The following is a 26519-nucleotide window of genomic DNA, read 5'->3' on the forward strand; positions in this document are numbered from 1 at the left end:
CTTTAATCTCTTCATTTCTTCGTAATAGTTGAATTTTGCATCTAATCATTATGTTTTTAGGCCATGTTGCTTTTTTTAGATGAATTTCACAGGGGAAATTTAATCAAAATTCTTTATAAGTTCTTCATAATTTATAATTTTTTTCTAGGTACACTTCGTTTGGTGAAAAGATTTACTCAATTTTTTCTAGTCTTTAGTTTTCAAAGTATTTTTCGTAACTTGCAAGATGTTTGCATTACAACTATTAACAAAAGAATTGCAAGAAATAGTATTTTTAACCAAAAAGAATACTTTTAGTTAAACAAACTATAATTAAAACCAAGCTATCGATCTAATTTCCTGAATCCCACACCACAAGGAAATGAAGCAAGCGAAGTTGTCCATCTGAAATGTATTGTTGTATGTTATCATGCTCACAGGTTCAAATAGTACTTATTTTTACTGAGCACAACAACCATAGAGTGAAACGGCTTCTTTTAGAATTTGAGATGGATGTATGATACCATAATAGTAAATGCTAGAGGGTTACTAAATAATCGAGTTCATGATATGAAGTGAAGTTGTTGTCAATGTTTTAATGAATTAGACTGAATATTAAACCCAAATATTTCTTTATGTGAAAAACTGTTCACACTTACCGAAACGTTTCCTAGTCAATTGGACATTGGAATTTGGAATTTGTTGTGATCATTATATTCATTAAGTATATGAATATTCACTGTTTGTAAACACTGAGATAATGGTAGCAAATATGGACCGAGCGCAAGAAGTTTTACGTATAATTTCATTCAGACATCTAATACAAGATCTTTGTCATGGTTTAACATAAAACAAGTTGAAACATCCACAAAAAACCGAGGAGCATCAAAAGATTTATTTTAAATATAAGTACCTTCAAAGTTTGGAATTCGAAGTCTCGCAGAAGTTCAGGACAGATTCTAGAGCGACAGAATCAAACTTATGCGACTATCACACATTCACACTTTCACCCCATGAAGCAGAAGTGTTTTTGGAGGAGGCCATTAAAGATCATTTGAAACTATTTCTACTTCAGGAACAGATGAGGCCTTGTAAGTATCAAGGCTGATTGAATGAGTTCCCTTCATGTTCATGGTGGTCAGTGGCCGGTAAACTGGCCACTGGAATATCCAGACTGATTCCCTCTGCTTCCGGAGCAATTTCTCTAACATCCGCAATCCTTGCATCTGTTGCCTGAATATCACTCCACTCTCCATCACCAATCGATCGAAGATTTTCTTGATCACCTGTAAGTGGGACTGATCTTGAAACACTAAGACACGCTTTATCCACATTTTCTTCTGATAAATCGACGTGCTTTGTTAGAGGAGTGTTTGAATCAGAGCAGGACTTAGTTTTCTCCTCGAAGACTTGCTTAGTTTCTCCTTCTTGTCTGTGGGAATTAGAAGTAATTTCTCAGTTAAATATATTAAGAAGTTAGATCTCAAATTAAAGAGCACCACTTAAACTAGAATACTTATGCTTTCACTGAAGGAGTTCAAGAAATCGGAAACATGATTTAGCAACACTTGAATTATGCAAATGGAAAACGAAAATGGAAATAAAACTAGTGTGTGATATGGACCACAGAAACTGACATATAGGGGACGGCAACTCGGGTCAATCTGTTGGGTACCCACCCCTAATGGAACGGGTTTCAACAACTCGTTCAATAAACTAGATGAGAATAGTCTAGGAATTTAAACCAGACGAGATTGGGGTTGGGGGGAGGGGAGTTGGATTTGCTAGTGAAACCCACTCCATCTCCATTAGCAAGACTTTATGTATTTAATGATATACTTATATAAATTATAATAACTAATATATATATATATATATATATAAAAAAATGCTCACAGAAAAATCAATTGATCATCCTACATAATTAGTTGAAGTATTCTCCAAATAATATCTTAAATACTTGTGTAATAATGTCTAATGACTTAATATTTTAGCTATATTTTAAACTAAATAAGTGTTTTTAACAAATGGGTCAGGTTGGGAAAATCCATTTACAGATGGGGCTGGTTTGGGAATCAAAAACTGACCAATATCAGGTCCATCGCTCCCGACCTGTTTATTAACAGGACGTAATTGGGGAAGGGGTGACATGTCGCAAAACCCTTTGTGTTTACATCCCTACTGCTGACACCCTGGAGTTAATGTGTTCATGGCATGTCGGCTTATATGAAAAGGAGGATAGTAAACAGAAACAACCTTACGATCCTCCAATAGTCTGAAACAATGGCATATGGGGTAAAGGGTATTAATAAAGGGAAAAGAGAAAAGTATACAGATATTATAAATAGCTGTATATATTAGCTGATGCGGCATGAAGTCATCACCAGCCCCATAATGTGGTCAGATAATCATAATAAGTATTCTCAAATAGTTAGGTCAAAGTAATAAAGAGAAGTTTGGACATGAAACCTTTTTATTTGCTCTTGCAACATACTAACATATGCTAGAAGCTCTTCTTTTTCTTTTACAGCAGCCAACTGTTTTCCCACAGCCTCCTTGACCCTAGCTTCAGCATCTACCTCCGCAACCCTGGCCCTCTCTTCAGCTCTAACAACGGCTCCTTCTAATATAACAACTTGTTCTCTAGCTTTTCCAAGTTCAGTACGCCATAGGTGTGCCTCCCTAAGGGCAGAATCTCTTTGCTGCAACAGTTGCTCTCGCTCTTTAGATAGAACCGTAGCTTTTGCTTCTGACTCTCTCAACTACACAACAAATGACACGGAGATTCAAAAAATTAGCAATTTAGATCAAAATCATTAGGTTCTAATACGAGTTCATAAGAAACATGTTTGAACTTTGAAGAGCAAACTACGGATTATTCAATCATGTCCGCTGAAGATAGTTATCATGGTACACAAAGTAAATGGAAGAAGAATTGAACAACCATAATCAGTTCATAAATGGGAGAGAGATCAATCCATTAAAGGTATTGGATATAAAACAATCCTGACAGAAACTAATGGTAAGAGACGAAGAACTATTAGTATTTTTAACTAGTGGGTTAGTTGGTGACCGGTGCACAGGTAAGTATACTCAGGAACTATGTTCCAAAAGTGGTGCAGATTATATACTAGTACACTGTACATATTCTGTTATGTTGATTCATCAAATAATTCGCAACTACTGACATGGATACTCCTTTTAACTATTTTTTTGGCAATCCGAATATTCGGATATTCTTGACTTCAGTAAGTGTAATGTGGGATTTTTGGGGTACATCTTGGAGTATTTGCAAATAACTGTATTAGGACAGAGGACTATAAAATGGCCTTAGGTTAAGGTCTTTTCTGTTTAATGTGACAATGGTTGATAAAAAAACAAAAACTTGTAAGTAAATTAGAGTACCTTATAACTAAAACAAGTAAATACATGTGTACGGGCTGTATCCTAGTTTTGGTATTTGCTCCCCTCACCGCATCTGACACCATGTACGGGTGTAGGATACTGGTGCTCGCTTGATGTTTTCCATGTTACAAAGTTAAATAGGGACAAATGTGTAGGAGACAGCAGCTAAAGATTTAATGCAGAACTTCTTTAGCGTTATGTAATTTTATTTAATGCTATTCCAACCTGAAGTTGACCAACACGAGAAAATCTACTAAGGGCTGTGGTAGTTTGGCAAGAATGACAATGACAATGTTGAAGAAGTTACTCTTTCATCAGAAGTATAAACTTAACACAAAGCCAGGATTGTATTTTGGAGGATCCATTTTATAATAAACCTTATACAGGATTTATACTTTAAGAGCGGTAGTAGACTAATTAATCATCAGAGACGGAAAATTTATTGGCACCTTCAACATGGATGACTGCAGCTGCTTCTCTGATTCTTCTGTCAGCTTCTCAATTTCTGCAAAAGCAATTCTTCTTTGCTCATCCATTGCATGAGCTGCAGAAGCTGCAGCCTCGGCAGCATCTGCAGTATCAGATAGTTTTTCTGCAATTTCTTTTATTGTTGAATCCCGTGCACGAATATCTCTAGCCAAGTGTTGTAATTCCTCATCTTTGACCCGTAATGTCTCCTGCAAAATGATAATTCTGGGTTTGTAAAGAGATCTCTCGGTTTTTCCTTGTAAAGAAGTGAAAAAATGTCGTATATTTCCCACTTTGTTTAACTAGAAAGACATAAATCAAAGTACTATGGCCACAGAACATGTCCACTGAACTTTAAGGTAATGAAAATTATATGGTTTATATGGAAAATGTCCAGCATCTAAATCTTGCAAGTATAGTATAATGTATTTTACGGTACCATATAATATGTATCTATACTAGAAGCATTAGACCCTGTATCTTATATATAATATCTGTGTCCATATTTGTGGGATGCAAAAACAGGCCCATCCCTAAAGATCTTTTCATCCAAATTGCTGCTTCCCTAAAAATAGAACAAGCTCTACCACGATCCAATTAGGTTGCTTGAATTTTATCACAGTTCTTTGAAATAATATAGTTTTATTACAATTTTTTATAGGAATGTATTATGATAACATTGTTGGTACAAGTTGAACATGGTTACTGCACTAACAATACATGTATACATATGTGAGTGTGAGTGTGTGCGCGTGTGTGTGAGTGTGTGCGTGTTCACATTAATATAAGTGTGTGTGTTCACATCAATATAAGTGGGTGTGTTCACATCAATATAAGTGGGTGTGTTCACATTAATATAAATGTGTGTGTATATATATATCTGAGTTAGTACAAACTTGGTCAAATGGTGGTGAAGTATTGGCTTGCATCATTTGGGTTCCGGATTGACCCCGGTCCGACCTCGCCCCCAACAACTTAGACCAAAGGGTACTGGGTTCATGTTACATAGGATGCAGTAGTGCACCAGCCAACCATAAATCTATCGTGAGGAATTTCAAAGATATCTAGAAACGAAGTAAGAATAAATATGGAGCCCAGAGAATATGCTATCTCGCGAACCACGTACCGTCATGATGGCCAAATCGTCCATTTGGCCTTCATTCGTTCTATTTGGCATAATGCCCAGAGCCGCCCTCATGGATATCCTCATAGCTGCTTCAATTTCTTTAGAAGATTCCAGGGCCATTGAGTTGGCAGCAGCAACTACTGTTGCAACAGTTCCCAATTTTGCGGAACCATTTCCGCTCAAGGAATTCACAGCTTCTTTATGAGCCCTTAGTACTAACTGTGTCGCCCTGTGGTTGAAATTCAGACAGGTAAATGAATAAATATATAGGTAAATAAATAATACTTGCTAAGAACCAAATCTAAACACTGTTCTTTTAAATTAAGAAATGAATTAAGTTTTTAGCCTTGATTATCTGAGGAAAAAAAAAATCACAACTTGGACAAGATAAAAAGAAGACTATTTTGATCTACATATTCTTGAAATCCTAAACATCACACAAATCCTAATGAACTCTAATCATTCCGACCCTTGTGTAAAACAGCATACAACTTAATCATTTGTCCCTTACTCCCTTCAACAATATTTGCAGAAGAACCCAGTCACAGGTATACATTTAAGATTTAAATAGTCTTCAGATTGAAGGTTGGTTTCAGAACGTGAAACAGTGATATTACTCTCATTAAACAAAACTCACAATCTCATATAAAATGATAGCCTAAAGAATGTCAACATAATAGAGGCTACATGTTTCTCTTACAAGACAGATTATGTCATTGTTAAGTTGCCTAAGGAGTTTAATTACTTTATAAAAGTATACAACTTAGAGATAAGATCAGCAGATATGTTTAGGAAGATATTTGGTAGTTGACATAAATTTTTTGGGGCTGATTACAACATGATCAAATCATGGGGGGATCTTTTGTTAATTATACAGATAATTTTCATTACGACCACCTTAATCTAGCACTTATGTACCACACATTTTGTTTCAACATGAATCTTTATGAACTGTCTGCAAAAGTGTTGCCTCTTTATAGGGGTTAAAAGTTTTAACTTGGTGCAATTTCTAGCAATGATCATCTACATGGTCAATAGTGAGTACATCCACCCTCCAGAATTCAGTCATTGTATCATCTCCATATGGACCCTTATGCAAAATCATGTCAAGTATGAGTCACCTAAATCATGTCTCCTGATCCTATCTCGATAAGTAATTAGTTATCAGTAAGCAATATAAACTGAAAGAAATATGAAGTATTAATATGTTAACAAACAACTACAAGTACAATAAGAAATAAAGAAGTAGAAGTGCTGCTGTACGAGTTATATTAACAGTTATCATGGCACAAACAGAGCTACAAAGCTTACTGTAAAGTGGATACCCAAGCCCGAGCAGCACCAGGAGTTTCAGCGCAAAGAAAGTAGTCCTTTTTCTGTGGGGTTGCGATATCTAGTACGCATAGTTAAGAGGTACACAACGTAGTACGGAACCAGGAATCAGCTTTAAGATTATAAACCCTGACTCAAATTTGGACACCCATTGATATAATCCAAAATTCCAACCAGTCAAGCCAGCTGATCATATGTTTAGCTTTAATTACAGTTTAGAGTCTCCTAGTGCTGATTTAGAAATAGTTTACAAACCTCCCAGTCCCAGATAAATAGGTCTTAGTTCATTTAATTTATAGTATTTTAGAAATTTTAAAGTTTAGAGAATTAGGTTTCGTAGAGTTTAGGAATAAATATTTTAATTAGTTAAATATTTATTTTATTTGAGTTCACTAACAAGAAATATCATCACCTATAAACCTCTATCATCACCTATCAAATTGGTAGCAGACCCATTTTGTTCAAAGTAAAAGAATGTATCCATCACCAACTGCAAATAAGATCTTATTGCAAAAGGATACAAAAACAGCAGCCATCATACTTCGGTAGACCACTGCAACATGTATAAGTAGAAACTGATCAGCAAGCATCTAAGCCCATAGAAAGAAACCACTAAGAATTTGTAGAGGAAATGATACAGCAGGGTACAACGTTTTAGCCTTACTGAAAGTTCACAGGAGACATTGTGATTGTGCTATTTGCATCAAATATAATGGTCCCCTTGACAATTGCCTCATTTCTCCGAGTCCTGAAGCACAAACATTATGCAGTTGAGATGCAATATGGTTTATGAATACTATGATGTAATTTTCGAAACACTTCGAGCACAATCTTGCATCTTACTTATATTCCATTTTTCCAGTGGTTGGGTCTAATATCACCCATCTCTCGTTCCATTTCTTCAGCTGCTCACAAATTAAAGGAAGGATAAATCAGAAATAGATGTGACAATTCTATAGAGGTCAAACAACTTCAGTATTACTCATTACCACGAAGTCATCCTCAGAAAGGGGTAGAGATAAGATAATACACAGGGGTTATGAGTTTAGTAACCAGAAAAAGCAACAGTACGGAGATGATCAAACAAGAAGAAATAAAAGCGGTATAGAGAACTTAGCCGCTATAATAGGACAAACTCCAACTGCACCCACAACTCGATTTATTGGGCAGCACAAAGACACAATCCCATACTTAAGTAGGGCTTGTAAATTGCATGGTTCACAGAATCCTACTTCAAATTATGAACTAATTTAGCTAGTGAATATTAATTGCATTCTCAATACAGAAAAAAATGTTGATTTAGTAAAAAAACAAAAAATGTAAAATGCTTATTCATTGACAACGGGAATAATGTTATGTTTCCTCCAAGTGATCCATATAAATTACAGAGAAACTTAATCAAACAGACCATGGGGTTTGGTCAATATCCTCAAGTTCAAAATCCCATATGTAGGACAGACGAAATTATTAGTGCACCCCCCAGTATGATGAGAGGAAAGCAAAATGAATCCTATTATTGCCATTGTGGCTTATGATCATGAGATCAAAATATCAAATAAGGTAACCTGATTACTTAATGCTCGCCAACTGTTTATCAAAAAGTTAAAACAAGCCTCAGGACACGGGAGTGAGGTGAAATATGAGCCAAACAATCCAAAACGAGCACTAAGATTGGTGAGTTTGGCCCATGTTGAGGGGGTTTGGCATCTAAATATCCGGGCTCGGTCGGTCGGGTGGCTGGACAATGATCCTAGGGAAGTCACTTGGCAATCATATAAAAAATTTTACTGTTCTCCTTCCTCTCATATTACTATCTTTCTCACTCTAAAAATAGGGGATATAAATAAATAATAATAAAATGAGCTCCAACCAAGTTCACCAAACACGACTTGCACTTCACCAACAGGAGTGCCCGAGTATCTCAGGAATCCAACTGCTTTGGTTGGCATTTGCATGTTTTAGCTCATGAGTAAACTCATCTTATCATCATTAGCAGTAGAGGTACAATGATCGTCATTAGCACTTCCCCAAACTGATCTGTGTGGATGTGAAACTTCGCGAATCGTTACATGTCAGAAACAACAAAACCTATAGTTTACTATTTGCCTAAGAGGCCCATGGTAATTTAAAGCTTAAAAAACTTTAGGCAAGTGACAAAAAGCTTGCGCTCGCTAAACTATTGGTTTTAGAAAACTTGTTTGGGTGTCAGAAATAGTCCAACCGACCGATCCAAACCAGCCCGAACTGGTCAAATGGGGTTCCTATCGGATATTCTAACAGTTAGGCATGTCAATGGATATCCGAAAATCTAACTTGTACTTGGCATGCCTAGTGACAATATTTTTTGTCTCGAGTGGTCAGCTGTATTACGATATTGTAGGGTTGTGTCATTTTGATTAAGCACATCAAAATCATGCTTTTCCCCTTCTATGATTGAGCAAAAAATGTCTAGCAAAGTATAAGATCAATCAAAGTAAATTTTCTAAAAAAATGAATAGGAAATAATACTGAATTAGAAACTGATTATAAATGAAAAAAGTGAGATTTGTACAGTTTCAGAACGCTTAAAGATGGGTCCTTGCAACAAATTTTTTCCAGAACCAGAAGAGAGTTGCTTCTTGATCTTCTCCAAACTGTTTTCAGTACCTCCTTCTCCCTGAAACATAAAAAATTTCGATAAATTCACAGAGATTCAGGTGAGAGAGAGAGAAGAAAAAACCCTAAAATTCATTTGAGAGAAACTTACGGAGTGTGTTCCGTTGGTAGCCATTGGGTGGGGGGAAAGAGGAGAAATTCTGAATAAACAGAGAATGGGAGAAAGAAGAGATTTGATTGATTGTTTAAGAAAGCAGGGAAGGAAGGAAGGTTAGGTTTCAATTTGATTGAAGAACAGTTTGGTACAACTGATCAAGTCTTTCCTTAGATCTTTGCTAAAGAGCGCATTTTGGTCCGAAACAGCGTATGTTAGCAACAAATGGGATAAACTCTTTTGCACTGCAGGAGCGGTGCGGGTCGGGTCTCTATCGGCTAGTCTGAATTTTATGTGCTTAGAGTTATCGGGGTGGACTCATCACTCGTGGAGGTTCTTTGTAGAATGCTAGTATCCAAAACCCAACTAAGTCCGTCAAAGCATTGTGTAAGTGGTTGAGAGCGTTGACATAAACTCTAGGTTCGATTCCCAGAGGAGGTAGAATCAATGCTTTGTAACGACTAACGTAGATGGTACTAGATTTCTCAAAAAAAATGTTCGTCAAAGGCTCAAAGCATTTGGTTATTGAGTGTCGGACAGACTGAGTGAGGGTTTACACTATCTGAGGCTCCTTTTACGCGCTACTCAAAAAGAGGGACACCTACAGACGTTGTTGAAATGAACACATATATGCAAGGCCATTATAAATGAAGTTCATCCCAAGTGATATTTTTTTTTTGATGCTTATGAGATTTTGACAATCTAGACCATTATAAATGAAGTTCATCCCAAGTGATATTTTTTTTTTGATGAAGGGTGGCTATCGCCTTTTATTAATCAATAGGATTGTCGATTACAATATTAGTTATATCGAACCTTAATGCACTAACAATGCAAGGTGGAACTTTTGTCTTCCTCCATTGTTTACAAATGTTGAACTCTAGAGCATTCTTAACTAGAACCTGAGCGACTTTATTCGCCGCTCTCGAAATATGTCGGAATGTAAGTGCTTCAATTTTTGTAGCTTCTCTTTTTATCTCAGTAATCAGGTTCTTTATTTTCCAAGGGATCGAAGCCCCCTCTGCCGTACAAGCTTGGATCACATTGATCGCATCACTTTCCAACTCTATTTCCTTTATGTTCAGCTGAATCGCTAGCTTTATCCCCACTAGAACTGCTTGAGCTTCTGTTTCTATCGGATAATTAGTATTAAACCACATCGCTTTTGCTACTATAAACTCACCATTTTCAACTCTAATAACAGAAGTTGCAGCCCCTTTATACTCTTTGTGTGCCCCGTCAACCTTGATCTTTAGTTTATCGGATTGTGGTTGTTTCCAAGTCTTGTTCAACTCATCTTTGATTTCATTCTTTATATTAGGAGGAATTTTTGTTTTTCCTCTCTTTTGAAAGTCTGACCACATGTTAATGGCGTCTTCAATCACCTTCATGCTCTCTGGAACTTTGTTTTCAAACACTTTCTTGTTCCTTGTTTTCCAAATGTACCACAGTATGTAGAAACTCAATTGAACACCTTCATCTTCTATTTTATGACTGATCTATTGTTGAAGTATTTCAACAATTGTTTTCCCTGCCTCAATTCGAAAACCAAGTGGTGAACGAAACCAAACTTCTTTCGCAAATTTGCACTTCATGAATAGTGGTCATTGTCTTCTTCATTCTCGTAACATAGTTGACATAGTTTAGATTCCAGCTGGTTATATTTTAGCGCTTTCACTTCCGTTGGCAGGGCATTCATCATTAATCTCCAAATAAACATTTGAACTCTTGGAGCAACATCGAGTTTCTTCCAAAACTTTTCCCATGAGACTTCATCCCAAGTGATATGGATTAACCCACTTATATTCCCTCGATGTTCTTGAATAAGCAGACATATAATAAGGGAGAAATGTGGAACAAATATCAATGAATTGGGCACAAGTGAGATGTCAAGTAGCACTTCAGAACTAAAGCCCGATCTGTTTATTTCATCAGATAGAACTCGACTCAGGTGCCCAGGAAAATTTCTGTTCTCAAACTTTTCCTAGACTAGAGATGCACACTTGAATTTGCCCAAGAAATAGGATATGGCATCGGCCTAACAACATATGTTCAGAGACTGCTACAAGAAAAATCTAAATGATTTTATCACTTTTACAAACTGTGTCATCAACATTTTTAGTTAAACATATGTTCAGAGACTGCTCAAATACGATAAAGGATTTCTTTTTTATGTACCCTATGATAGCATTATAAGACAAATTATTTTCCTGTCTGGAGATCAAGACAATTAATGAAGAATAAACAAGTGATCAAATTGAACCAAGCAAAGATATAAACAAAATCATCAAGCAATTTTTAGTGTTTCAACAAGAAATAATAGTATTTCAAGAAGACAAAACAAGATCTAGATACACCTAGTACAGAAAAAAGAATAGAAGGGTCAATATAGATCCAAAAGGCCTGATTTCTATACCCTTTTCCCGCGCACAAACCGAGTTCCACAACAATGGGAACGATAAAAGTTTGTTATATACATTGCTAGCACTAGCAGTACTCAAACTCTGCTCAAAACAAAGGAACTACAGATAGAAATGAAAAGTTTCTCTATTTAAGTACTCATATCAACCCACAAAAATCTACTAGGTAGTTTTTATCGAGCAAAAGTGATGTAAAATGATAATGATGATAGTAATGAAGTCTTTTACTGTCTTTGGAAAGAAATAGGGTGTGATAAATGATTGCAGATAGTGAAAGATCAATAACACTTGAAATGTTCATCAGAAGGAAGTCACCGATTCTGGATGGCTCGAGGGTTGCAACCGAGAAATAGCAGTATCACCTTCTTCTGTTTCGTCAAAATCTATCGGTCTACTTTCATGAGGTTTCCTGTGAATTAAGAAATAACTTCTAATAAGTTAACCGGATCGAGTAATGACATAATTTGAAGTTTGACAAAAAGTAGCACTAGATCAAATCATTAGGTGGGCATTTGTTGGATAAACAAACTAGAAACTAGTTTCTTTGGTTTTTGTTATGGTTTACTACAAGGATTGGGCATTTGAATCTATTGTAACAAAGAAAACCCTGCATAAAAATTTATAGCAACTACCTACTAGGAGAGAAGAGAGAGAGAGAGAGAGAGAGAGAGAGAGAGAGAGAGAGAGAGAGAGAATAGTTACTTTGCGAAAACAAGACTCTCATCAGACAACGCCTTCTCCAATCGCTCCTCAAATGGTGTTGCATGCCAACTGACTTTCTGGTCCTGTTGGTAAACCAGAGTTTCTCGAAACATTTAGAACTGTTAAATGACTAGGAAAACTAAAGAAAATAAAGGGCGAGAACGAGACTACCTCCTTATATTTGTTTGTTGAGTTTGGGATCCCATTTCCGTCCCACCATTTGGGTGAGATACGAGAAGGCTCTTCATTATTCCAGTGTGCAGCAACAGTCCCAAGAATAGGTCTGTCGGCATCTGGAGTTTTAATTGAATGAGATTTGCTGCCAGATAATACATCAGAATGACCTATTTCATCTTTCGGAGATATTGTGGCATCCACTTTGTTATTTGAGTCACTTTTACCAACTTTAGCTTCTTGCCACTCCTCCATCTTTGACACCCTTGAGTAAGAATCATATGTATGTTCAAGACCTGTGCTTTCACTCAACTCAGGAACAGAGCTAAGAGAGTCTACCTCCTTTGGCACTTTCAGCTGAGAAAAATCCTGAACAGGGTTTAGAATTGGGTATACATACTGAGACCTGATTCTGGGATTTTTCTCATTTGCAAAATTTTCTAAGTTTGTTGCATAAACTGTTCCGGGAGTTTGCATTTCTTCGGTTAGCTTTAGCGGGGTTGGATTTGGAGACCATTTTGACTTTTCACAATTGCCAGTGGAGTCACCGGACTGCTTTGAACTTTCGATGCTTGAGGGGTCACATTCAAATTGCACAGACTTGTTGATGCGTTCAGTGACTACTATCTCTGGATTAGCTGAAGATGGGGTACCATCTTCAATAAGTTCTAGTGCCTTGTCTGATGCATCAGGACTCCCAAACCTACTGCTTTCAGAAGACCTGGTTGAGTAACTACCAGACAATGTCAGTTCAATAGGCATACGTTTTCGGGAAGAAACGGAAGTCAAAGATCAGAGAGCCCCAAATGTTGCAGAAAGCAATCCATCTCACTCAAGAATAACTAAATATAATCTGAATGTGCATACATTGCAAATGATACCTTTGGAAGATCATTAATGCTAATAGAAAACCAGTGCAAATATGGCATTGTAAGTATTGTATTTTTTGTTTCAAAAAAAAGTATTCTATTTTTTTTTTCAATTGTTCTTTACCCAATCGACAGTAGGATTAGTTCAAAACGTATCAAATCAAAATCAACAGAGCGGGTTGATTAGAGGGGTCCGGTAAAAGATAGTAACTCTGGATCGTGTTTTCAGCTACTTTAGCAGAATGTTCATTTTAGTGTCCTTATAAAACTCGGAATCCTTCTTTTATATTCTAAAATAGCACAACTTTTTAGATATAAAGTATAAAACTTAAACCTGCTAGTTTTATGTTCTGGAGAACCCGCCTCCCTCTCCAGTTCTTCACAGAGCTTTGCATGGGAAAAAGTATGATTGGGTTGCTCTTCCCAGTCGAGCTTCTTGATAGATGTACTAGGGAGCCATGAATGAAATTTGGAATTTTCTGAATTTCCATCCCTGGGTGTCAGCTGATTCACTCCTTCTGAAGTTTTCCGAATCTCAGCAGGAGTTTCGACTAGCGTACCACAAGATTTCAGAAACTTGGCCTGTAAAAATATTGACAAAGATAAGCCATCAGACAAAAAAAATAGTGCTAAGGAATTAGTCTGGTGTTATAAAATAGAAATCATTAAGTGACTAGGATTTCTTTTTCTATGCTCAGTTAAGATCCCTAGGTGCTGCTTGAACACGAAAGAAAATATAGCATTGCGGAGACAAACACAAGTTTCACCACCTTGGCCTTACCTGTATGGACAGTACCCAGTATAGCATTGGGAAAAATGAAAGATTTGATTATCTCTAACGAGAATATCAAATATTAAAGTGCTCTTATCATTTATCAATGTTGTGATAGCATAAACAACATTAGCATCTCATATATCAATAACCTGATCATCACCGCATTCCATATCCATGGGACTTTGTAAAAAACTAACACCTAGATTTATCACATCAGATGGCAATGAGGATGTTTGTAGTTTCGATTGAACTTAGTAGCCTAGTCCATGTACACCTATCATCTAGCCTCATCTAAGCATTATGACTCAGATCGATAAGATTCTGATTGGTAAGACATAAACCTGTACTAATTGTGGATCATTCATATCATCGCCTGGAAAAAGTTTATATCCTGCAGTAGAAGGATCTAGAATGCAGTCAAACCTTGTAATCGTTTACTTAATTTCATACAGGGGCAGGAAAGAGCATGATGACACGGGTCTTCAACAGGTTTCGATTTCCAAAATTTTCAGAGAAGGTAAATATGACATGATAGCAAACTCAATAGACAACTAAAACACTAATATTCTGATACTGAAGGTATGCAGTTGCAATTCTAAGCTAAGAACAGTCTTCCAGCTTACTCGAATGAAAACTAAAAGGTTCATGATCATCACATTTTTTTTCTTTTCAGGCAGGTGAATTATGGCCAGTCAGAAGAAATGAAGAATACAGCGCCTCAGAAGGTCTTCAAATGGTTCAAGAATTGAATTCATAGGATATTTGTTTGGAGTTTAGGTAGCCAATTTTAGAATGCCTGACTCGAAGATTGAGCAGATATAGTATCTTACTATCTTGTGTCACTCAAAAGGTTCGTCAAATTAAGATATTGGGGACATCGCTAACCATAACATTGATTACTGCGCTCTTCGCTAATTGAGACATACCCTAGTTTGTCCAATGATTCATTTTTATTGTTCTGCTATTTTAACGTCTTGTTACATAAGCAGACACTTAAGTAGCCAACTAGCCGTGCTTACTTCATTTCTTAGATCTATGCCATTGTAGAACTGAATAAATATTACATCTACAAGATAAAACTCAACCAAACTGCTATATCTAATATGTGTAAAAGGATCCCCATTTCAAAGATAGCCAAGCACATTCATAAGATCACAAAGAAAAGTCAAGGGTATGGATCAAAATGCACACCTCTTCAACCAGCTCCTTGTCAGTAGTAGTTTGATTAGGAGATTCCAGACTATGGTGTGTGTTGTCCTTGCGAGGACAACCTTCTTTATCTTCAATGAACAAGAACAATACAAATCTTCAGCAATAAAACATCTTTTTCAAAAATGAAAACAGCTTCAAATAGATGAAATTTTGGAATAAAGCATCTAAATTTTCTTTTTGGAACAATCAAATGAAGCTACGAAATTTTTAATTCCACCATGATCATTACTTCAAATAGTAGAAAATAAACCCTAATCAATCGGATCAAATCAAATTAAACACTAACATCTTCAGATCCATAAAGATTCAACAAGAAAAAATTTGAAAATCATCAACTTTATATGATAATTACCTTCCGCAAGAAGTAAAGATGCTAGCCGATTTCGTGATACCAAAGGATCCTATTAGATTCAAACAAAAAGTTAAGAATCTAGCTTTTCTAAAGTACTTATAATCAAAGATTCAAAAAGAAAAGGCAAATCAAGAAAAAAAAAGAAAGAGATGGAATTTGGATACTCTATTCTTTGAAGAAACCGCATCAGAAATGAGATGTCTATTGTTATCATCTTTGACGCGAAAGCAACCAAAGAAACAACTCATTATGCCCCTTACTGATCTTAGGATAAACCCTAAATCACAGTCAATTGAAGAACATATCATGTATATAAGAAAACACTTGGAATTCTTTTCAATCTATTTTGAAATCTTAAAGATTAAAAGTGTATGAATTTTTGAATCCAGCTGCTGGGTTATTATTAAACCCTAGCTATTTCCCAATATTACAGAGAAAATTTGTAGAGAGAGAAAGAAAGAAAGATTTTTAGAGAGAGAGAGTATATATGTAAGTGTACGGACAAAGGAGGAGGTGGAGGATGAGACGGAAATTAGGATGTTTGTTGGTGGGGCTGTTTTTTTGAAATTTAAATTTGGTTTAAAAACGAGGGAAGTAAATCAAAAATATTTATTAAAAATTAGGGAAAGATGATATACTTTTCAATGCAAGATAATATAATGAGATCAATAATCTATGCCACATGGCTATTGACTGCCTTCGGAATTCGAAATCTAACACTTGTTGGTCAGACATGAGGTAACGAACATAATTAGATGTATTTGTATCTACAAATATCGTCAGTGTTCTTCAAAAAAAAAAAAAAAAAAAAACAACTATCGTCAGTGAGTGTGATGAAGTAGTTGTAGACTTGTAATTATTTCTACCAAGGGAAATTTCAAAAGGCCCTCCCGTTTTTGTTAAAAGGTCTCCCGCTAAAAGCGCCCCTCATTATAACCCATTTGATTATAGGGCCCCCTCTACAAAAGAGCACCTCCTTCATCAATATTTGACCTAACGGCAAAGTTAACGCCGTTAGGTCAAACTTAACCCAAGACCGGTGATGTTGACCACGCCACATCATCATCTTCTCCGGCAGGGTCGCCGGCCGGCCAAACTTCCGGCCGGCGACCTTCAAAAAAAAATTTTTTTTTTTTTATTCTCTCTCTCTCTCTCTACAGATCTAGAGAGAGAGAAAGCAGATCCATTGAAGGTCTGTTCGCAGACCTTCAATGGATCTGCTCTCTCTCTCTCTAGATCTATAGAGAGAGAGAGAGTTTAAAAAAAAAAAAAAATTGTTTTTAGAGAGAGAGAGAGAGAATAAAAAAAAAATTTTAAAGGTCGCCGGTCGGAAGTTTAGCCGGCCGGCGACACTGTCGGAGAAGATGATGATGTGGCGTGGTCAAATGATGTGGCAGAGAGAGAAAATGAGATGGAGGAGAGAAAATGTGGGTGAAATACACCTTTAAAGGGGGTTTTTTTCACCCATTCAAAGAGGAGGGCCCTTTAACCAAGCTAAGTCAAAGGATTTTTACTAAGTCAACGAAATCATGGGGAGGCCTTTTAACAAAAACGGGGAGGCCTTTTAAAATCTCCCTTCTACCAATTGTGTTTGTAGTTCCATGTATTTTAGTAGCTCACTAGCTCTTTCTTCCTTTATAGAAATGTGATTTTGTCATCTTGCCTACTACACAAGATTCACACGTCTCACATGATTCAAAATTAAATAAAATAAGGAGTCATTTTTTTTAACTTCTTCTTGTGGTTTAGGTTAATATGCAACGACATAAATGGGGTTAGAACGATCATTTGATCTTTGCCTTTTGGTTTATATGTTGGAGAACCAATGGTTCTCTTACTCTGATACATATACACCATTTTTTAATTTGACATTGATATCAAACATTCAAGCTTCATACCGACAACACTGCTTATTCTTTACAAAATATAATTATATTCTTCAGTGTCTAGAACAGACATGGCCACACTGCCTCACACGCATCTTAGTTTTCTTCTTTGAGTCAACCTTTGATATGTGCATGCATTGATCTCTTCAATGAACAAACTACAGAGAATATCTTTCAAACAAAAAAAACTTTATGAGGTTCGATGAAAATTGCGGAAGAAGCATCAAATGAAATGGAGGAGGAACGAGAAGACGAAAATAAGTCAGAGAGTGTTTCGACCGCCTATAGACCAAATGGCGAGGGTGACTACAAATTACAGTGACAAATCTACCCTGAAGTGGAGCACCTATACTGTTATACATGCAACCAACAAATAGTGTGGTCTGAGAGAGCATTTTTTACATTGTATTAGTTATTTATCTTTTTGGGACAAGTTCTTTGCATCATTCAATTAACCACGCTTTCTAATTACTAGGTTTCCGCTGCGTCTTATGGACGCAGCAGATTCCTCTTGGCTGACGCCGTTATGATAGATCACATTTTATTGTTAATAAAAAAAATAAAACACAACGATAAAGTTAAAAATCTATAACTTGAAGATGAAGAGAAAGAGGAAAATTAAGATATATAAAGTATGAACAATATATCGGAGAGAAGAAATTGAAATTCCAACTTCATGTTTGAAAAAAATGAGAGAGAAATAATTGTAAAAATCGTCGGATGAATGAGAAAAATAGCGAGAACAGTTATTTTAGAATACTATAACCGATTGTTGACATTAACACTCTTCTATTTTGAGTCGATTTACATAAAGAAGAATTTATACAGTCAGACTTATTTTTGTGTAACCAACTGACCTGTTTATATTTTTAGTTATTGCTCGAACTAATATCTATGTTGAAAGTAAATACAGCACATCAGAACAACTTCTTTTGTTGAAAAATCCGCAAAAGAAGTTCACCAAAGAAAACATAATATTTGACAAGTCAAAGTTACCATACAAATATGTTTCTTCCCTAGGCGGTGAGCCCGTCCCAATTGAGTATATACAGTTATATTTTAGGATATACCTTCATCTTCAATGGTTAAGATTATATCTCTCAAACTCATCTCCAGAGATTGAGATTACATCTTTCAAATTTATCTTTAAAGGTTGAGATTATAGAACTATCTATGGTCACCGGACATAAATTATATGTTGGGTTATGGTGTCTCCTAGTGTTACTAACGGAATCTCAAACATTAGTTCCGCCCTAATGTCTAACACTAGTATTTCCCAGGATCTCATGCATAAGCTAATAATTAAGAGTTAAAGATTACCTTAATCGCTAAATTTTTCCTCGAAGTTTTACAATCGAATGCGAAGACCAAGAGCTCCAATTGTTGCTCCTCTACTCAAGACACCTGAAGGATCAACTTGCATTGTTGCTAGCCAGATCACCAACGGTGGTTTGATTGGAAGAACTCCTTCTTAATGACTAGATAGATAGTTGAGAATTTTCTCTCTCTTTCTCTACTTGATGTTGTAGAGAAGAAAACTCCTTGAGAATTCTTCCACACCTTATTCACAACCCTAAGAGACATTATATAGAATCCTAGTTAAAGTCCAACTCTAATTAGGTTTCCTAAAAGTCCCTTTTGAATAAGGTTAAGGAAATAGTCGAAAATAGAAAGTAGTTCTTATTTTCTATTTTCCCTTCCCTTGGCCAACTATATGAGACCCATCTTGAGAAGATCTGGCCGACCGCTATATGGGTACACGTCCAAGCATGGCCGTCCCCTTTTGGGCCCCAAATCACCTCTTTTGATGCTCACCCCAAATACCCTTCTTTTGGGCTTTTTGTACTATCTTTGTCTAAACTTCTTTTGTGTAACCCGATGTAGGATTCGGTCGAAGTTAGCCGTGCATTACTTAGTAATTCGACGATCGTAGTTGGTTTCTAGCTAAACACTACGATCCCTAAATCGTCCGGACTTGATGATCTTCTTCATCAATTGTCCTATCCGACAAATTACTTGCATTGCATATTTGGTCAAACGACATCTTCTCATTGTACTCTCGTTAACAATATAAAATTAGTCGCAGCTAACTATAAAGCTACTAATGTTCAAAGTTTATGTTATTGAACTTAAATTAGCGAGCAAGAAAATAGTACACCGCGCCAAAGCATAAAGAGTGCAAGAAAATTTGAAAGCATAACTGGAATGTGGATATTTAAATTTTCTTTCAAATACCAAAATGTAGACTTAATATTGAGACATGAATTGACTTGATAATATATGAAAACTTACAAAGAGATCTATCTTCCCAAGTTGAGTTTAATTCAAGTCAAATTGGATTTTCCTTTTATCATCAACTATCTTGTATAATTGGTTATCTTTTTCATCTCTTCCTATTTTTTTGTTTTTGTTTTTTAACAAATCTCTTCCTCTTTCATCTTGGAAGAAACTATTCAAAATTTTATATGCTAAATCTTAATGTAGATGTCATATACAAATATATTGTTTCTACGCATCTCCCGGTAGTATCTTTCCAAGATTGCCTTAGAAATTGGTCCAAATAACAAACAGAGAGCAAGAAAAGAGACAAACAAATTCCTTTCATGAATATATGATGATATATGATCAAATAATTTAATTCTAGAAATAAATTGTCATAAGGCAACCATTGACAAAAGGCAAAGATCACAATATCTATTGATTTGTACAAGGGAATCTTATCGCTACGTAAGTTTGCTCAGGATGTTTTTATATGTCGGCGACTAATTAAAAGACATGATTAAATTAGTGCTTAATTAGGAGTGGTGTTTAAGCATAAAGACATTAATCTTACTTTAAATTCAATGATGATACATGTCTTTATATTTTTTTTTATTTATAAATCCTGAATGAAGGGAAAAAGTAACATTCTTAATGAATGAAATAACATCCCTAATTTTATTTTCCTCTCACTAATTAAATTGGCAAATTCATGAATCTTAAGGAGCGTTTGTTAAATCCTGCTTGGATTAATTATAAACTGGTTTCTAACCCGATTTGTTTACCAACTCAAAATTAGTAAAAATAATTTATATATTTAAAGAAATATTCAAAATTCAGTTTGTTACTTGTAATTCTGTAAATAATTTTTTATGTATAAAGTTCCAATACTTAACTATAATTATGCATAAATGAAAATACAAAGTCAATGGATACTAAATTATTTGCATTTTTTAAAACTTTTTACATATTTGTATTTTTTAATATATTTTAATACATATATAGGGTATAACTACTCCTGTGCGAGCGTAATACTGGGAAATCTTTTTTTTCCTCTCATGTCCTACCGAATTTTGATTTTGAATTTCAGCCCCATCAACATTAATTTTGTTTTCCGATTCTGTTCCATTAAGGGCGAGATTCCTAAGTTATCAAACACACAATGATGTGCAATTAAGGCTTCTGAATCCGAACAAAATTCTAATTATTTCTTGGTGCAATATAATCTGGAAGATCATTTCGGTAAGGGTCCCCGGATTTTACGCCCAAAATAAAATTCATAAGGTCCAATCTTCTCAGAAAAAGGATTTTAATCTTTTTCCCTTTTAGAAAAAACATTGTTGATACATAAAGTGTTGTATGACACGTATAAAAAAAAACAAAGTATGAAACTTTAACAATATGAAACAAAACAAGAATCAATAAACAGAAAAAACATTGTAATTTTGACATCTAGACATACTTTAACTATACTAAATGTGTTTTGTTGTAGAAATATACGTAATTGATACTAAATAACGTGTATATTGCGAAACAGATAGTAAGTTTGAAATCAATCGAAAAAATGTGAGAAAAAAAGAAAGTGAATTTTGGGGATTGGTTTTCAAAAGTGAGTTTTTTCTTATAAAAAATGTTATAATAGGTATTATGATTAAATAAAAATGATAGAGATCTGTTTTTTCTTTAGAGATGAGTCAATTTGAACTAAATATCTATTACAATTATTATTTTGGCTTAAAATCCTATATTAATATTAAGATAAACTAAATATGTGTTCAGGTGTAGATTTTTTGACTAGGAACGCAAAAGTTAGTTTGAAAATAGGTTAAAATATGAGAGTCATTTAGTGTGTTGGTCATAATATGAGGCCAAACTATAATTAATTAATCCCATGCACAAAGAAAATGGAATCAATCACAACATAAAAAAGTAAACTTAACTAAAAATATAAAGCTAACAAATCTTTGAAGAAGTTTAAGGTGGGGCTCAAATCAAATTGTGCGACTTATGTGAGGGCTAGATATATAGTTGGTCACCAATAGGGACCAAATTACAATTGCCCTCATTCTTTTTTCTTGCATATTTAAATAACGTAATCAAAACCACCTGATACAATATTTGCCTTTACCGATATTTGACTGTAGTAGACCTGTAAATATTGGGGTTTGAATAAGCAACTTCTGATACTGAAAACACGTACTGATTTGAGCCATAAAATTTCAAATCCTCAAATTTCAAATCCTCAATTTTAATTATATGACGACTTACAATACGTTTAATATCCATAGTCGTGGAAGATTTTAAACCAAGATTAATTTGCACGCTTCATGTCCAATGGAGAAGATGTGACATCATTGTCTTGAGAAAATTTGTAGTTGTACATAAACGTCCTATTTGAAGGACAACATCAAAAGATTATCGGTGGGACATCATCATCATTGCTCGTCATACTTTTATTTCTTTTCTCTTCTACTAAAAGAAAGTTTTGGTAGAAATAGACATTGTTGTCCTCTTCTTCCACAATATACAAAACTTGGTCCCATTGACCATACTAAGCAATTTTTGATATGAAGTTAAATTTGATTCTGTGATGGTATGCATATCGATCCACTTAGGATATCATGGTATGAATTCTCCAAAGGCAAATTGACTATTTCTACGCTTCTCAAACTTTTGCATGTCTGGGCCGAATTTACTATTTCTACGATACTTTTTATTTTGAAAGCATATTTCTACGATTCTTTAGAGCTAACATTGACCACAAATCAAATTATACGACACACGCCTTTTATAACACAATTATACAAGCCATTGTCAACAGCTGGTAGCCCAAATGGTTCAAAAGTGTTGACATAAACTCTAAAAATCCATGAAAGTCCCAAGTTCGAATCTCAAAAAAGGTGGAATCTTTGGTTATTTGAATTGGGATTATTAGGGTATAAATAATGTAGTGTAGTTGGGTTTTAGGCCATTATCTAGTTAGGTTATAGGCCAGGTTATGTTAAAGTTTGAGCGGGCTATAGGCCAGGTTATGTTAAAGTGTGAGTGGGCTATAGGCCAGGTCATGTTAGAGCTTGAGTGGGTAGGTAGTAGGCTTATCACATCTTTGATGTATCCAATACCAATTATAACGACAATGTATTCGTATCTCAAAAAAGAATTATACAAGCCATTAAAGTCGGTAAAGAAAAGATAAAGGTGATTTCATAAAATGTACATAGTGAAAGTAATTAAGAAATAGATCTACCACTATTATAACATTAAAGATTGCAGTCCCATCATCATATATGTTAATTAGAATTTAGAGAAATAAATTGAATTTCAAAAATAATTTATAGAGAACAATGATCAATAAAATATTTTACAATAGTAAGAGGGGTCCAAAGATCTTTTGAGAACAAAGCATGGATGTGATTTTTTGTCTTGGGCAAAATCTAGTCTAGATGGGGCCCTCCCAAGATATCCTTTCATTTTCTTTTGCTTATATAATACCAACCACCTTTCTCATCACCCTCCCCATTTTTCCTCGTCTCTCTCTCTCTCTCTCTCACCCATCTCCTGTTCTCTTCCATCTCATATTGTTAAGTACTTTCCTAATATAGAAGCAAAAGGGTATATAATAGAACATATGTCAAAGAAATAAGAGTTGGTTTTGTGTAGATAGTATTGATTTGATTGATCACTTGGATTTGAAGGAAATGAAAGAAAACAACACAAATAGGAAATGTGGCTCATCAGGGGCAGCATCACCATGTGCAGCCTGTAAGCTTCTAAGGAGAAGATGTGCACAAGACTGTGTGTTTGCACCATATTTCCCAGCTGATGAACCTCAGAAATTTGCTAATGTTCACAAAGTTTTTGGTGCTAGCAATGTAAACAAAATGCTTCAGGTACTCATCTTCTTCTTTTTTTTCCCTTTAGTAGCATGGTATAGGGAGATCTATGAGGGGAACCTATATATATAGGGATCGAGAAAAAATGGTAAATCTAATATACTTAACTTTACCCCCCACCCCACCAAAGTAATAGAGATAAGTAAACAACAGTTCATTATTGGCGAGTCCGTGAGTGGAGTAAAGTATCTCACAAAGAAACTAACAAGAACCAATTTCACTCTAAGTAGTAAATTTCTCCCAAACGAAAAAGTATTGTTGGGTTAAACTTCTACTTTTTGTTTTCTACCACCGTCAAGATTTTCTGTCATTCTTTTCTTGAATACAAGTAATTTTGGCGGTCCGAACTGAAATATCACTTCTCTTCTCTTTCTAGTTGAACAAGAAATGTGTAAAATTTTGATTGTTTCATATGAGCAAAAGGAGATCCTCAAAAATAAATTCCAATAGTTTTTGGACTTATTTGTTAAAATATGTATTTTTACAAAATTTACATGCCTCCCTATAAGGATACATCTCTATACCCCTAATGGATCTCTCAATAGCAATTAACCATTCTATTCTCATGGTGCTTTAGGGCATCAAATTTTTGCCTGGGGGCATGAAAATTTTGAACCAATCCAATTTCACCTAATTGACTTCAGGGAATTGTAAAGGCAGTTTTAAGACGCCTCCTTCACTCACAATTTCACAAATTCTCTCTCAGTTTTGTTGAGGAGGCTTTTTGAACACTTAAAGGGGTGCTTTTAAAATTACCTTGACGTTTTTTAGTTAGACATCATTTTAGGTTGAAGCCCCAAAAACTAGGATATTTGTTGTTCCGGCGTTCATTTTGGCACAACTATCGCCACCTCCGACCACCACTATCAGTCTCCCTCCCCTCTTTTCTCTTTCCTCTCATTCCCTTTCTCTCTCCTCTCAAAGAAACCACACTTGGATTTCAGGATTGAAGAAATCATAAGAAACTCTAAGATTTGAGAGTTTTAGATTCTAACGGTTGAATTTTTCTTGTATTACGCGATTGAAACTCATTGAAGTTTCAGGTACCTTGTTATTTTTGTGCCTTTTTTCAACAGCCCCATACAAATTTTGAGAGCTTTAGATTCTAACGGTGGATCTTTTTCTTCTTCCAGGAATTACCCGCGTACCAAAGAGCAGATGCAGTTAGCAGTATGGTATATGAAGCAAATGCAAGGATACGCGATCCGGTGTATGGATGTGTAGGTGCCATATCATCACTACAACAACAAATAGATATCTTACAAACTCAATTGGCAATTGCACAAGCTGAGGTGGTCCATTTGATGATGAGACAAACACCATGAAACTCTAATCCATCTATTTTTGGGGCGCTTCTTTTACTTAACACTATCAAACATAAAATTACTCCTAGTACTTCATCCCAAATACTCATCCAAGATGATTTATATGCCCCACAATGCCAAGCCCCTATTTTCTTTATTTTGGTGGTTCATCGAAGAGTTGCTAATTTCCTTCTTGGTCTCGTTAGCTCTGTTGTTTTCTCCATATATATATATAGATATATATACAAATACACATATAATTAGCTATCTATGTCTCCTCTTTATTTTGTTTTCTTCTTTTTCATACTTGTACTTAAAAAGATGCATCTCATAATGCATAACAAGTCTTAGAGATGTTTTACCTAAAGGAATTCTTCCACTACCACCACCAGATTGATTGAATACCAAATCCACCATGATTTTCTGAAACAATTCTTTGATGAGCTGTTAATAATTGAGTAGTTGATTCGGTATTAGGGAAATAAGAATCAGAATCATAATAATGATCAAAATGAGAAGAAGAAGAAGAAGAAGAACGAGAAGAAGAAGCTAATAACATATGTTGATTTTTATGTACCTAAGATGTACTCCCTTCAAAGGCAAACAAATAGTATATAAACAAAATCAGCAATAAATAGTGTTTCACAAATCACAACTATTTAAAAAAAAAAAAAAACTTATTGTAGTACTTAATAATAAACTTATTAACTGCTTAAAATTTCAAATAAAAAACTTAGGACTTCAACTCCATTTTCAATTGTGAAGCATCCTCCACATACTCCAACTCTCACCACTCTCCAGGTCCTGCTGACTAGCTGCTGCCTTTCGTCTCTTCCACAGGAAATAAAGGAATATTGCAATTGCGATAAAAACAAATATTAAAACTGAAACCCACCCCCACCATGGCAGGATTAAAATCCTGACATGGTGTTGGGGGGGTGATTGCCGTTTGGGAACTGGCCGAACGGGTGGTGGGGGGGATGAAGTCCGAAAAAAAAAAAGAAATTAGAGAGAGAGAAGATATTAAAGAAACAGAGAAGACTAAGTCTCTACTGCTTGTAGAATAGTTAGGAACTTTTTTTTTCGTTGAACTCTTAAGTCTCTACTACTTCTTAAATCATAAATTTAAATCAAGTAAACACGGTTGTATGTGTGAAAACAAACAACCTATAATTATGTTCTTTGAAGTTAGACTTATTTTAGTTTCTCCTATAGGCATTACAGGTTTTTCTTTTTACTACAATTATAAGGGCAATGAAATTTAGACTTTTGTTTATTACAATAGTTAAAGTGTTTAATGAATTCCAATTGTTAACAAAATTTCTATTATTTTGGAAAATATTTTTTTCTTAAGATGTTTTACCGAGGATACTTTAGATGTTGTCTTCAAAATACAAAGACAGTGTTAGCATACATACAATTATGCCTCCTTGTCAATTATTTTTTTTTCTAAGTGACGTCTTACCTATTTCTTAGATTTCATCCTATGTTCTAATAATTTCTTTTCCTCCAAATTACCAATGATCATATACATTATAAAACATACATTATAACACATACATTATAAAACATACATTGTAACACATAACACATACATTATAACACATACATTAT

The 26519-nt window shown here is 35.1% G+C and overlaps 3 protein-coding genes across 4 annotated transcripts; 1 reads left to right on the forward strand and 2 right to left on the reverse strand.

Annotated features, from left to right (window-relative positions):
• Positions 1-752: 752 nt before the first annotated feature.
• SWAP70 (Pleckstrin homology (PH) domain-containing protein) lies at positions 753-9360 on the reverse strand. The gene is made up of 10 exons (XM_086651812.1): positions 9057-9360; positions 8862-8966; positions 7154-7215; positions 6975-7058; positions 6832-6863; positions 6290-6371; positions 4979-5207; positions 3834-4061; positions 2449-2741; positions 753-1411 (listed from the first exon to the last, which is right to left on the reverse strand). The coding sequence occupies exons 1-10, from the start codon at positions 9078-9080 to the stop codon at positions 1078-1080; spliced, it is 1473 nt and encodes a 490-aa protein (XP_086507938.1). The 5' UTR covers positions 9081-9360; the 3' UTR covers positions 753-1077.
• A 1974-nt stretch (positions 9361-11334) lies between these two features.
• Positions 11335-16464, reverse strand: LOC147565328 (protein JASON-like). 2 transcript variants are annotated; one of them, XM_086651811.1, is made up of 7 exons: positions 15728-16464; positions 15564-15612; positions 15191-15279; positions 13559-13806; positions 12353-13076; positions 12182-12264; positions 11335-11888 (listed from the first exon to the last, which is right to left on the reverse strand). In XM_086651811.1, the coding sequence occupies exons 1-7, from the start codon at positions 15869-15871 to the stop codon at positions 11780-11782; spliced, it is 1446 nt and encodes a 481-aa protein (XP_086507937.1). In that variant the 5' UTR covers positions 15872-16464; the 3' UTR covers positions 11335-11779. The 2 variants fall into 2 exon arrangements, with proteins under 2 accessions (XP_086507937.1, XP_086507936.1); XM_086651810.1 differs by having other exon boundaries at positions 12353-13088; positions 15728-16131.
• A 6807-nt stretch (positions 16465-23271) lies between these two features.
• LOC147565329 (LOB domain-containing protein 4-like) lies at positions 23272-25334 on the forward strand. The gene is made up of 2 exons (XM_086666963.1): positions 23272-23598; positions 24735-25334. Exons 1-2 carry the CDS (start codon positions 23407-23409, stop codon positions 24924-24926), a joined length of 384 nt encoding a protein of 127 aa, XP_086523089.1. The 5' UTR covers positions 23272-23406; the 3' UTR covers positions 24927-25334.
• Positions 25335-26519: the final 1185 nt, after the last annotated feature.

The sequence above is a fragment of the Eschscholzia californica genome, unplaced genomic scaffold (assembly GCF_041429995.1).
Source record: "Eschscholzia californica isolate CP2 unplaced genomic scaffold, dmEscCali1.0.p SCAF_1, whole genome shotgun sequence".
NCBI lineage: Eukaryota > Viridiplantae > Streptophyta > Magnoliopsida > Ranunculales > Papaveraceae > Eschscholzia > Eschscholzia californica.